The sequence below is a fragment of the Dreissena polymorpha genome, chromosome 5, assembly GCF_020536995.1.
Source record: "Dreissena polymorpha isolate Duluth1 chromosome 5, UMN_Dpol_1.0, whole genome shotgun sequence".
NCBI lineage: Eukaryota > Metazoa > Mollusca > Bivalvia > Myida > Dreissenidae > Dreissena > Dreissena polymorpha.
In genome coordinates, this window is record NC_068359.1 from 24,473,658 (window position 1) to 24,488,388 (window position 14,731).

General features: G+C 36.3%; 1 protein-coding gene across 5 annotated transcripts in view; it reads left to right on the forward strand.

Moving 5' to 3' along the window:
• The window catches only part of LOC127880966 (multidrug resistance-associated protein 1-like), a 121,132-nt gene extending 111,093 nt beyond the window's left edge, over positions 1-10,039 (forward strand). For all 5 annotated transcript variants that reach the window (XM_052428482.1, XM_052428481.1, XM_052428483.1 and 2 more), the window contains 4 exons: positions 4,591-4,757; positions 6,070-6,264; positions 8,202-8,324; positions 9,774-10,039. In XM_052428482.1, the coding sequence (XP_052284442.1) occupies positions 4,591-4,757; positions 6,070-6,264; positions 8,202-8,322 (483 nt within the window). In that variant the 3' untranslated portion in view covers positions 8,323-8,324; positions 9,774-10,039. The remainder of the gene's footprint in view (positions 1-4,590; positions 4,758-6,069; positions 6,265-8,201; positions 8,325-9,773) is intronic.
• Positions 10,040-14,731: the final 4,692 nt, after the last annotated feature.

Here is a 14,731-nt window from a genome sequence, read left to right on the forward strand (position 1 = left end):
ATAAATGTGACTTCCAGAGAGTAAGCATGGTTTTACTGTAGCCATATACGGAAAACTGCCCCGCCCCCTGATGGACTTGTTTTCAACAAACCGAAAACATTTTTAAACGAAATTGAGATATTATTTAATCAATTTATTCTGACCAAGTTTCACAAAGATTGGACTTTAAATGTGACTGCTAGAGTGTAAATTATCTTTTTAGCTCATCTGATTACTCGGGTGAGCTTTTGTGACCGGTCTTTGTCCGTCGTCTGTCTGTCCGTCCATCCGTCCATCCACATTTGTTCGTAAACTCTCTAGAAGCCACATTTATTGTCTGATCTTCATGAAACTTAGTCAGAAGCTTCGTTTCAATGAAATCTCGGTCAAGTTCGAAACTGGGTTGTGCCGGGTCAGAAACTAGGTCACTAGGTCAAAAAAAGGAAAAAAACTTGTAAACACTGTAGAAGTCACACTTCATGCCCAATCTTCATGTAACTTTGTCAAAATGTTTTAATGATGTGTTGGTTGAGTTCAAAAGTGGTTCCCGTCCGTAAAAAAACATGGCCGCCAGTGGGCGGGGCAGTTTTTCTTATTTGGCTATAGAGAAACATTGTAAACACTCTAGAAGTCACAATTTTTGTCCAATCATCATGAAAATTGGTCAAAATATTGGTTTTATTAATTTTTCGGACGAGATCGAAAATGGTCCAGATCGGTGAAAAAATATGGCCGCCAGTGGGCGGGGCATTTTTCTCTCTATGTATATAGTGAAAACGTGAACACTCTATAAGTCACATTTTTGGCCCAATTTTCATGAAATTTGGTCAGAACATTTGTTTTCTTGATATGAGAGTTGAGTTCGAAAATGGTGTCAGTCCATTGAAAAACATGGTTGCCAGAGGGATGGGCAGTTTTCCTTATATTATATAGTAAAAAGGCTTGTAAACAATCATGAATTAAGGTCATGTAACATGCGAGACAACTCTTCTAAATACATGTATTGCATTTAAGTTTACAGAAGTAACTCCCCTTTGACTATTAATGTTTTCATAATAATACATTGTATTTACTTGAGGGCACATTTCTTTTCAGATCTTCATGAAACTTGGTCAGAATCTTTGTCCCAATGATATCTCGGTCGAGTTCGAAACTGGGTCATGCCGGGTAAAAAACTAGGTCACTAGGTCAAAAAAAAGAAAAAACTTGTAAACACTGTAGAAGTCACACTTCATGCCCAATCTTCATGTAACTTTGTCAAAATGTTTGTCTCAATGATATGCTGGTTGAGTTCAAAAGTGGTTCCGGTCCGTTGAAAAATATGGCCGCCAGTGGGAGGTGCAGTTTTCCTTATTTGGCTATAGAGAAACCTTGTAAACACACTAGAAGTCACAATTTTTGCCCAATCATCATGAAAGTTGGACAAAACATTGGTTTTATTGATATCTAGGATTCGTTCGAAAATGGTCCAGATCGGTGAAAAACATTGCTGCCAGTGGGCGGGGCATTTTTCTCTATATGTATATAGTGAAAACATGTGAACACTCTAGAAGTCACATTTTTGTCCCAATTTTCATGAAATTTGGTCAGAACATTTGTTTCCTTGATACGAGAGTTGAGTTAAAAAATGGTTCCGGTCAGTTGAATAACATGGCTGCCGGGGGGCAGTTTTCTTGTATTTATATAGTAAAAAAAAGCTTGTGAACACTCTAGAAGTCACAATTTTTGCCCAATCATCATGAAACTTGGTGAAATGATTGGTTTTATATATATCTCGGATGAGTTCGCAAATGGTCCCGATCGGTCAAAAAACATGGACGCCAGTGGGGGGGCAGTTTTCCTTATGTGATTAGAGAGAAACATTGTGATCGAACCCTATAGAAGTTAGTTTTTTTTGCCTAATCATCGTGAAACTTAATCAATACATTGGTTTTATTGATTTCTCGGACAAGTTTGAAAATGGCTCAGATCAGTAAACATTTTAGCTCACCTGATTGCTCAGGTGAGGTTTTAGAATTGGTCATTGTCCGCCGTCTGTTCGTGCACATTTGGTTTGTAAACACTCTAGCATTAACACTTCTCAAGCATTCTTTATGAAAGTTGCTGAAAGATCTCAGTCAAGTTTGATAATGAGCAAAATCACATAATTAATGCCATAATTAATGCCCTTAGATTGTCCAAATTTTCATTATATAATACAAAATCCTTGTAAACACTCTAGAGGTCACAATTTTGTTTCAGATTTTATGAATCTTGGTCAAAATATTTATTTTTGTTATCAAATTTTGATGTTTGGTAAGGGGGGTCAACTCAAAATATAGGTCACCAGGTAAAATCTTACAAAAACACTCCATACGCCAGAGTTTTGGTTCAATAATGATGAAACTTGACCGGGATGTTTGTCTGGACAATATCTAGGTAAAGTTTGACGTTTGGTAAAGATTAAATGAACCGACTCCTCTCAGGTGAGCGAACTAGGGCCATCTTGGCCCTCTTGTTTCCCCATGGACCCAATTTATAATTATAGTTTGGGTAAAAAAGTTATTTAAGAAAATGTTGGCCAAATAATGTTGAAAAAGAAGGTCAAAAGGTCATACAACCAATGCAATGACTCGTGGTCTACATTATGTAGAATCAAACATACATATATTAATTTCAAACCTTTATGTGTTTTATTTTTTACATTTTTTATAAGTAATACAGCAGTTCTGCTTGAGAATTATAAATAAAAATCAAATGTGTTATTTGTGTTTGTATTTGTTTTGTTGAAAAATAAGAAAGGGATTCCCTTAAAACAATACAATGTGGGCCTTATACCATTCACAACCTTCTACACATTTTGTCTTTCAATGACAATACTTGTCTGAGAATTTACTCCTTTCCTTGTTAAGGTACATCATTCAAACAGTATGCAGTTTTCTGAGACTTTACTCCTTTACTTGATAAGGTTCACAATTCAAACAGTATGCAGTTGTCTGAGACTTTACTCTTTTACTTGTTAAGGTGCGCCATTCAAACAGCATGCAGTTGTCTGAGACTGTACTCCTTTCCTTGTTAAGGTGCGCCATTCAAACAGCATGCAGTTGTCTGAGACTTTACTCCTTTCCTTGTTAAGGTACACCATTTAAACAGCATGCAGTTGTCTGAGACTTTACTCCTTTCCTTGTTAAGGTACACCATTTAAACAGTATGCAGTTGTTTGAGACTTTACTCCTTTACTTGTTAAGGTACACCATTTAAACAACATGCAGTTGTCTGAGACTTAACTTCTTTCCTTGTTAAGGTGCACAATTTAAACAGTATGCAGTTGTCTGAGACTTTACTCCTTTACTTGTTAAGGTACGCCATTTAAACAGCATGCAGTTTTCTGAGACTTTACTTCTTTCCTTGTTAAGGTAACCATTTAAACAGCATGCAGTTGTCTGAGACTTTACTTCTTTCCTTGTTAAGGTGCACCATTTAAACAGTATGCAGTTGTCTGAGGCTTTACTCCTTTACTTGTTAAGGTACACCATTTAAACAGTATGCAGTTGTCCTAGACTTGACTCCTTTGCTTGTCAAGGTGAACCAGTCAAACAGTATTCAGTTGTCTGAGACTTTACTTCTATCCTTGTTTAGGTGCACCATTCAAACAGCATGCAGTTGTCCGAGACTTTACTCCTTTACTTGTTAAGGTACACCATTTAAACAGTATGCAGTTGTCCTAGACTTGACTCCTTTGCTTGTCAAGGTGAACCAGTCAAACAGTATTCAGTTGTCTGAGACTTTACTTCTATCCTTGTTTAGGTGCACCATTCAAACAGCATGCAGTTGTCCGAGACTTTACTCCTTTACTTGTTAAGGTACACCATTTAAACAGTATGCAGTTGTCTGAGACTTTACTCCTTTACTTGGTAAGGTGTACCATTCAAACAGTATGCAGAGTTTCTAAGGATCTAAAGTTGTGCTTTTGCAATTATTATATATTCAATTCATGCTGAAAGTTGCCTAAGTCAACTAACATTATTATTGCAACTTGCAACATGATGTAACACAGATCTTGGCCCGTATTCTCAAAACTTGTAAGAACCAGTCTAGTTATACCTTTATCTCCAAACTTGTAGTTGCAAGTCTAGTTTGACATTTATCTCTAGACTTGTTGGAACCAGTATTATTTTATATTTGTCTTTAAACTTGTTGGAACCTGTCTAATTTTACATTTATCTCCAACTTTGTAGTCTAGTTTTACATTTATCTCTGAACTTGTAAGAACCAGTTTAGTTTTACATTTATCTCTGAACTTGTAAGAACCAGACTATTTTTTCATTTATCGCCATATTTGTAAGAACTAATCAAGTTTTACATTTATCTCCGAACTTGTAAGAACCAGTCTAGTTTTACATAATTATATCTCCAAACTTGTAAGAACCAGTCTACTTTTACATTTATATCCAAACTTGTAAGAACCAGTCTACTTTCACAATAATCTCCAAACTTTAAAAAACTAGTTTAGTTTTACATTTATCGCCATACTTGCAGGAACCAATCCTTTTCTCAGGGAAAACACACTTAACACACCTGCATTAACCCCTGTTTTTCCAATGCATGGCTGATTTATCTCAAAACTTGTAGGAGCCAGTCCTTTTCTCAGGAAGTCTTCGCATGAATTTGGATCCCCTCGGGGCCCACAATGATGATGATTTGTGGGCATCGCTGGATCACGCGCACTTGAAGACTTTCATTGAAGGACTTCCCGGTCAGCTCGAGTATGAAGTTGGGGAAGGTGGTCAAAATCTTAGGTACTGCGATTTAGTTAAAACCTATTTATTTATTTTAGCCCAAATTGTAGCAAAAGCCTAAGAACATTTGACATGTATTTTCTTTATTTATGCCCCCCTTCGAAGAAGAGGGGGTATATTGTTTTGCTCATGTCGGTCCGTATTTCCGTCCGTCCATCCACCAGATGGTTTCCGGATGATAACTCAAGAACGCTTAGGCCTAGGATCATGAAACTTCATAGGTACATTTATCATGACTCGCAGATGACCCCTATTGATTTTCAGGTCACTAGGTCAAAGGTCAAGGTCACGGTGACTCGAACCAGTAAATAGTTTCCGGATGATAACTCAAGAACGCTTATGCCTAGGATCATGAAACTTCATAGATACATTGATCATGACTCGCAGATGAACCCTATTGATTTTCAGGTCACTAGGTCAAAGGTCAAGGTCATGGTGACCCGAAATAGTAAAATGGTTTCTGGATGATAACTCAAGAACGCTTATGCCTAGGATCATGAAACTTCATAGGTACATTGATCATGACTCGCAGATGACCCCTAATGATTTTCAGGTCACTAGGTCAAAGGTCAAAGTCACGGTGACCCGAAATAGTAAAATGGTTTCCGGATTATAACTCAAGAACGCTTATGCCTAGGATCATGAAACTTCAATGGTACATCGATCATGACTTGCAGATGACCCCTAATGATTTTCAGGTCACTAGGTCAAAGGTCAAGGTCACGGTAACTCAACTTAGAAAAATGGTTTCCGGATGATAATTCAAGAACGCTTACGCCTAGGATCATGAAACTTCATAGGTACATTGATCATGACTCGCAGATGACCCCTATTGACTTTGAGGTCACTAGGTCAAAGTAAAGGTCATGGTGATTTGACACAGTAAAGTGGTTTCCGGATGATAACACAAGAAAGCTTACGCCTAGGATCATGAAACTTCATATGTACATTGATCATGACTCGCAGATGACCCCTATTGATTTTCAGGTCACTAGGTCAAAGGTCAAGGTCACAGTGCCAATAAAACGTATTCACACAATGGCTGCCACTACAACTGACAGCCCATATGGGGGGCATGCATGTTTTACAAACAGCCCTTGTTTAATCTTTTCATAATCCTTATTTCTAAGTGTCCCTCATCGTCAGTTGACCTGTAAAGCCAGGAAAGTATTTTCTTAACGCAAATCCAGTGTAGGCAGAAAGTGTCATTCCTGATTGGTTTGTGTGGACTGCACAGGCTAATCTGGGATGACACGTTACACACTGACATGCATTTAGCCCTGTTGTCCTAGAAACCCTTAATCATTCTCAGTGTGGGTCAGCGTCAGCTGATCTGTCTCGCCAGAAGCCTGCTCCGCAAGATGAAGATTCTCGTCCTCGACGAGGCGACCGCAGCCGTGGATCTGGAGACAGACTCACTCATTCAGGACACGATCAGCTCAGAATTCGGGGATTGTACCGTGCTCACCATCGCTCACCGGCTCAACACCGTCATGGAGTACGATAAGTAAGTGATGAAAGTATGTGAATAAGATGTTAATCTGGGAAAATGGGGCTTTATTTATGTGCATAAAGAGTTGTCCCAACCTCACTCTGGGAAACTGTGGCATGTGCAGTTTGCTGATCTTGTACACTTTAACAGAAGGACTCACTCATTTAGGTCATGATCAGCTCAGACTTTGGGTATTGTAGGGTGCTCACCATCGCTCACCATGGTCATGGAGTACGATAAGTAAGACTTTGGGTATTGTAGGGTGCTCACCATCGCTCATCACGGTCATGGAGTACGATAAGTAAGACTTTGGGTATTGTAGGGTGCTCACCATCGCTCATCACGGTCATGGAGTGCAATAAGTAAGACTTTGGGTATTGTAGGGTGCTCACCATCGCTCATCACGGTCATGGAGTACGATAAAAAAGACTTTGGGTATTGTAGGGTGCTCACCATTGCTCATCACGGTCATGGAGTACAATAAGTAAGATATTAATAATCCTTTCTCTCGGTAAACGGGGCTTAATTTATGTGATTAAATGTATAATAACAATACACTTGTCTTCTGCTAATTTGCATGAGGTAAAAATACAATTGCTCTAAATCCATGTGGTTATGAGTTTTCAATCAAAATAAAATTACCTCTAATATATTGTCAGTATGTGAATATTCATCTCATATTAGTATATATGAGTCTCTTTATGGGAAAACAGGGCTTAATGCATCTGCATAAAGTAATGTATGTATGATTGTTGTCTGCTAATTTGCACAAGGTAAAAATACAACTGCCCTAAATCCACTGGGTTATGCGTTTTCAATCAAAATTAAATAACATCAAAAGTATTGTCAGTAAATGGAGCTTAATGAATGTGCATGTGGGTAAAGTGTCGTCGCAGATTAGCCACAGTTTAATCAGGGATGACACTTTGCACTTAATGGGATTTTTTATTTAAGTAAATCACTTCTCTAAGAAAATCCAGTCTTGGTGGAAAGTGTTGTCAATGATCGACCTCTGTGGACTAAAAAGGCTAGTCTATGAAGACACTTTACGCACATGCATTTTTGCCCATAGCAAAACTAAGATCTATATTTCATGACAGGTTAAGATACCCAGTATTGAGAAAAATATCAAGAGAGTTAATTCTTTTTTTGTGAAGCCAATGTGCTGAAAGTTTGAAATAGCCTCCACTATTTGTGAGTGTATGAGAATGCGTTCATCTTGAAGTTTTAAAATTATCCAAAATGGTCACCATGTGAAAGCAGCTTGTTGCGTGTAAGACCCTTGCTAAAAGGTCATGGTTATACTTCGAGGTCAACAATGGAATTTGAGCATTATGCAGCCTGTCCATGCTGCATATTCATCATTTGAGTTGCGTTCTGAGAAAACTGGGCATTACGCATGTGCGTAAAGTGTCGTCCCAGATTAGCCTGTGCAGTCCGCACAGGCTAATCAGGTATGACACTTTTTGCCTTAACTGGATTTTCGTGTAGAGGAGACTTCCTTTAAACAAATTCCATAAAAGCGGAAAGTGTCGTCCCTGATTAGCCTGTGCAGACTGCACGAGCTAATCTGGGACGACACTTTACGCACATGCATTATGCCCAGCTTTCACAGAACAAGACACATTTTATTTCAATATAATCACAAAAGTTCACCTGATGCAGATTGCATGTCAGCTGAAAGACCTGTCTCCCTGGCTCAATTGTCAAGGTCACGCTTACAGGTCATATGGCATTATTCTGCTTGTTTGGACTGTAACTTCATCATGCAATTTTAAAATAAGAAATAAATGTACTGTTCTACATATGGAGAATGTGTGTCATGTACGAGTACTGAGCAAAGTACCTTGTAACACTTAGAGGTCAAAGGTCAAACACATGAGCTTAAGGCATTCTTTGAAGTGGAAAAATCCTAAAATAATATAGTTCTGTCATGTTTTCTATGTTTTCAGAATCCTCGTTCTCAGTGATGGACGAATCCTAGAATACGACCGGCCTCAGACCTTGTTGGCTGATAGCAACTCTGCTTTTTATGCCATGGCCAAGGATGCAGGGCTCGTGTCTTGTGAATAAAGGTATGAACCAATTTTTGTTCAAATCCGGTCCCTGAAGTCAAAACTGGAAAAGCTGCAGGGTAACATGGGGCATATACATGTAGACTATTTAAACAAAATCAAATAAAAATTATTGTTCTATGAAACCACATAGTAATTTTACTTTAATGAGCCATGTACACTTTATTGGTCCTTGTGTTTTAAAACAAATTCACGTTGAAACAATTAATGTAAAAACTTTTTTTTTAATTGCAATTTATTTATAAATTGGGATATTTTTGTTGGGTTTTATTGTAATTTACTGCACTATTCCCACATGTTTTCATGTTTATTTGCTGAAATGATTTTTTATATTTTCTGTCATATCGTTCACATCAAACATAGCATACTTCATATAGAACAAGTATAAACTTACCCGGCCCTGGAATTGAACTGCTCTTCTCCAACTTAGTAGTCAACTGCTCTGTTCACTGCACCACTCTGGATTGTGTTTTCAGTGGTATTGAAATTGGATTATGTGGATTGAATTTGATTCAATATAGCAATCACATAGAACAATAGTATGTGCACTGATGTGGCTCTGTAATTTCTGTTTGAAAAGTTTATTAAATATGCAAAATGAGAAAGCACGCATAAGAACGAGTTTCACAGTATTTGGCTATTATGCTGTTTATATACCATAGTCTTTAGAACGTTTACAAATGGCAGGTTCGAAATAATTTGTTTTCTTTACACTCATGATCGCGTTGAAAGTTGTTTATACACGTTTTTATTCGCAATTTATTTACTGAATCACGACAAATGTCAAATACAATACAGAAAATGCATAGTTGTTTCATTGATTTATAAACATATAATGGATTGAATATAACTGATTTAAAATTAACGTTTTCAAACTATTATTAAATCTTTTTCCCAGCATATGCTGTCCTATTTATAGCTGAGCTTCCTATACCTTTATCACTGATAATTGCGAGGTATGCCGATTAGAAAAATCGAGCTATCTCAATCGGACTGGCTCGGTCTTTTACAAAGGTCGCCATTGTGAAGAATTTTTTCATGATTACTTAGACGAGCTGCTTCGCAGCATTGTCAAAAAGTAAATACTGATACAATAAATATCTATCTTTCTATATAAAAATAAATGAAACATTTTTATTATTAGTTTATTTTTCACAAAACATGCTTCTCTTTCCCAATTTATACACTTTCGAAACAACTTATAACTAGCAGTCTTTATTTATATTTTATTTGTCACATTTAATGTTATGAAAAAACATCCAATATCATCGAGTATTCAAGAAATAAAATGATTTTTAAGTTAAGACCAAGTTTGAGAGTGAGGGCTGGTAATAAAAAATTAACAAATAATAAAAATTAAAGTAAGCACACGTCCCTAAAGCCCAAATTTAATGTGTAAATGATATGTCTAAACAGTCCACTGATATTGTCTTATTATCTTTTTATTAGTTGGCAGATTTGGAATGATTTCGTGACTTCAAACAGAGATGGACTCCGCTGCTTCTGGTCCCTTGTTGCAACAAAGACTGTACTCGAGTCCTGAGAAAAGGTTACGAGCTGACAGGGGCATTTGATTGTCAGAGCAATCAGGAGCGTCCCTGAAATGATATGGGACTAAGCTTTAAACATTGTGGCATTGTGAAAAGAAAACGTGGGAGACATAAAATTTGTGTTTTAATGTATACAATGTTCAACTGAATAAAAATAACAAGAGCTGTCTCCTTCTGAAGACATATTCCCCCGAAAAATGCTTTTTTGAAACCTAAACCCAGATTTCGAAACCTTAATGCGGACCCTAAGTTCAAGGTCAAAGTGGTCAAAATTTGTGTGTGTATGGAAAGGTCTTGTCCATATACACATGCATACCAAATATGAAGGTTGCATCTGAAGGGACATAGAAGTTATGAGCATTTTTCAAAACCTTAAAGCAAAAGTGTTACAGACGGACGGACGGATTGACTGACTGACAGACGGACTGATGGACTGACTGACTGACTGTTATTAATATTAATAAGTCAAAACGAAAACACATGAACTTATAGAACTTATAAACTATCAAAGTATGATGCAGGTAATTTAGTTTAAACGTATTTATTGCATCAAATATGCATGGGATTGGAGTACAAGTTTTTACAACATTTTCTGGATCCTCCCCCAGATAATTATATCACATAAATTGCTAAAATACATGATTTATAATTCAACAACACAATCAGTTAGAATAACATATACAAAGATGTATAAGTATGGAAGTACGTGTAGGTATAGTTATTAAATAAAGGTATCTACTATTGTATGTATGTTATTGACAATTGCATGTAAAATTAAAAACCTTTTTGAGCCTGCTATGAATTCTTGTACCGTTCTGAACACAATTTCATTAAAATTCAAAGACATATTGCGTTCACCGCATAGCAAAAAAATAAGATTAAAGTTATGGTTCAATTTGCTTATAGTTGATCCTCTTATCTGTGTAAATTTTATACATTCAAAAAAGTAATGTCACGCATTTTCACAAGGAGCTCTGCAAGAACAAGCTGTATCAACGATTAGATTTGGTCTATAAAGATTTTAGTTTAAACTACTACATATATTTCTAAGTCTAGTGTGAGCAATGCTTACTTTTACTGCCTATATTATAGTATTTTGGGCACACATATGACTGTGGGGTTATCGCTGATTTGAAAGAAGATATTGTAGATTTTTCTCTTGTGTCTATATTAAGGTCATTCCAGATAAGGTTTTCGACACAAAAATGAATTCAGTTTTATTCGGCGTAAGCTGTATTAAGCCAGCTTTTCACCTCTCCTGACCTTTGTAAGTGTCCAACAAAATTCAAATAAAATTTCCCGCGCCTAGGTAGGAATGAATACACTTCATTTATTCCATTGACTGATTTGAGTATTCCACCAGAACATTGGAAACATATACTCGTCTTTGTAACACTGTTTTACTGCATGAAACAATTTTATTTCTAATGAAAAGGCTTAATAGATAGAACAGTTTTGCACTCAATTCTCGACATCAATACAGTTTGTGCGTGCACTTTTTTATTTTCAGAGAATTACCAGCGCAACGCGTTTATATTTAAAGGCTATGTTCTCATATTTAGTACTTACTTCCATATTCTTGTCAACATGTTAACATGTAAAAGTATAAAGAGCAGTGGAAGCGAGGCCTCACTTTAATACATTGCATTTCAACCCGGGTCAATTCGCGGCCAGTGTATGAATGTCAGAGTTTATATTCAGGTCTTCACCGGAGTTCGCGGCCAGTAAAATAATAGTTATGTAATAAATACGCTATCCCAGAACTAGGTGACCTGGAATTTTCTTTAGACCAGAAATATGTAGATTCTTAATGTGTTTTAAACAATACAATGATAAATCTTATTTTTGATTAATTTAACAATAATTATTCCACCATATTGACCAATGTATTAAGCATGAGCGCGATGATTATCGATACTGTTAATAATCGAATCATATAGCAATGCCCGACAAACCACTGAAACAGATTTGTTCGAAGAACGCGCCTATAAATACGGATACTTCTCGTGTGGCCGGGTGACTCGTATGTTTTAATTTCACTTCCATTCTTCTTTTGGTTTTCTGTTTTGTATCTATAGGTTTATGACCAGCAATATGTAATAATGTAAAATAAGCCGCGAAAACTCCGCGTAACATCCCGTACTGCGTGTGATGCAGCTAAGAACTGCACAGAAAAAAGACATTCGCTATCCTTGATCTCATTCATTGAACTATCAACGCCGTATATCTTTTTTAAAGATATTTCTTGTTTGGATTAAAAGTCACGAGCCATTTCCTAGACCAATTAAGTTTGTCAAGATCAGATTTAATAATGCGGTTATTTCGGCAATATCTTTAGAAGCATACGCAAGAGAAGTGTTGTCAGCGAAGAGTCTTGTTAGACTATCAAGATTTTCAGATATATCATTAATATAGATTAAAAATAACAGAGGACCAAGTACAGAACCCTGGGGTATACCTGCTTTAATAGGCTTACTGTCAGAGATGGTATCTTTAATGAGAACTTGGTGTGACCAGTTTGAGATATAATCTGTAATCCATAATAGCTATTCGTTTTTAAAACCATAAGCTTCCATGTTATGAATAAGACCTCTGTGCCAAACTTTATCAAATGCTTTTGAAACATCACAAAAGACAAGACAAGTTCTTCTTTTCATTAAGATTTTTACATACAGAATCGTACATTTCTAGCATTTGATAGACCGCGCTATGACCCGGCCGAAATCCTGATAGAGAACTATGAAACAGATCGTTAGACAACATATAGTTAAACAAATGTTTAAATAATACTCTTTCAAATACTTTTCCAAAACAGGAGAGTAGTGAAACAGGGCGGTAAAAACTGCAATTGTGTTTATCTCCTTTCTTAAGCAAGGGAATTACATATGCTTTTATGCTCCCCGAAAATTTTCGGGGAGCATATAGGGTCCATACAATAACCGAAAAGCACAGAAAAGCACCGAAAAGCACTCAATTTCTCTATATATATATGCAATAGATCGTTTTTAGTGTATGTTAACGAGTTTAATTAGTAATAAATGGTTATATGATTGTATGTTTATACTACATTGTGCCCAAAATGGTAAATATCGGCAATTACCGACCGAAAAGCACTTCATGTGGAAACCGAAAAGCACTCAATTTCTCGCTATATATATGAATATTTGCGTTTCTATTGTGTGTAAACGGATTAAATTAGTTATAAATGGTTATATTTCATGCATATTTATACTACCTTGGGTTTATTATGAGGTATTAAGCCCCAAAATTGGATAAATATCGGCAATATACCGACTGAAAAGCACTTCATGTGAAGACCGAAAAGCACTCAATTTCTCGCTATATATATGAATATTTGCGTTTCTATTGTGTGTAAACGGATTAAATTAGTTATAAATGGTTATATTTCATGCATATTTATACCACCTTGGGTTTATTATGAGGTATTAAGCCCAAAAATTGGATAAATATCGGCAATATACCGACCGAAAAGCACTTCAAGTGAAGACCGAAAAGCACTCAATTTCTCGCTATATATATGAATATTTGCGTTTCTATTGTGTGTAAACGGTTTAAATTAGTTATAAATGGTTATATTTCATGCATATTTATACTACCTTGTGTTTATTATGAGGTATTAAGCCCCAAAATTGGATAAATATCGGCAATATACCGACCGAAAAGCACTTAATGTGAAGACCGAAAAGCACTCAATTTCTCGCTATTTATATGAATATTTGCTTTTCTATTGTGTGTAAACGGATTAAATTAGTTATAAATGGTTATATTTCATGCATATTTATACTACCTTGGGTTTATTATGAGGTATTAAGCCCAAAAATTGGATAAATATCGGCAATATACCGACCGAAAAGCACTTGAAGTGAAGACCGAAAAGCACTCAATTTCTCGCTATATATATGAATATTTGCGTTTCTATTGTGTGTAAACGGTTTAAATTAGTTATAAATGGGTATATTTCATGCATATTTATACTACCTTGTGTTTATTATGAGGTATTAAGCCCCAAAATTGGATAAATATCGGCAATATACCGACCGAAAAGCACTTCATGTGAAGACCGAAAAGCACTCAATTTCTCGCTATATATATGAATATTTGCGTTTCTATTGGGTGTAAACGGATTGAATTAGTTATAAATGGTTATATTTCATGCAAAAAGTTTAAATATAAAGCTCATTACTATTTTTGGTGGCCACCGAAAAGCACTCCCGCGACAGCACAGAATCACCGAAAAGCACTCAATTTCTCTATATATAAACGAAACTAAGCTATAAGTGCCGTTTATAATGGATTGAAAAGATGTACATATTTATTTAGTCAATAATGACTTCGTTAAATATTGATTTAAGTTTAAAGATAAAGCACAAGCACTCAATTTCTCTCTATATTTAATATAAGCAATGATGACTTCGTTAAATATTGATTTAAGTTTGAAAATAAAGCACTATATATATATGAGGCGCGTTCTGAGAAAAGTGGGCTTAATGCATGTGCTTAAAGTGTCGTCACTGATTAGCCTGTGCAGTCCGCACTGCTAATCAGGGACGACACTTTTCGCCCAAACGTGATTTTCGGTGAGGAGTGACTTTCTTGAAACTAAAAATACCATAAAAGCGGAAAGTGTCGTCCCTGATTAGCCTGTGCGGACTGCGTAGGCTAATCTGGGATGAACTTTACGAACATGCATTAAGCTCCTTTTTCTTCCCAGAACACGACTCATATATACATGAGGTAGTTTGCCAACATAATGAATATGTTGCCCAGCTCTTGCCACGTGGAGGCCACCTCTTGTAAGAGCCAAATTTTGAAAAAAAAAGGCCGAAATATTCCCGA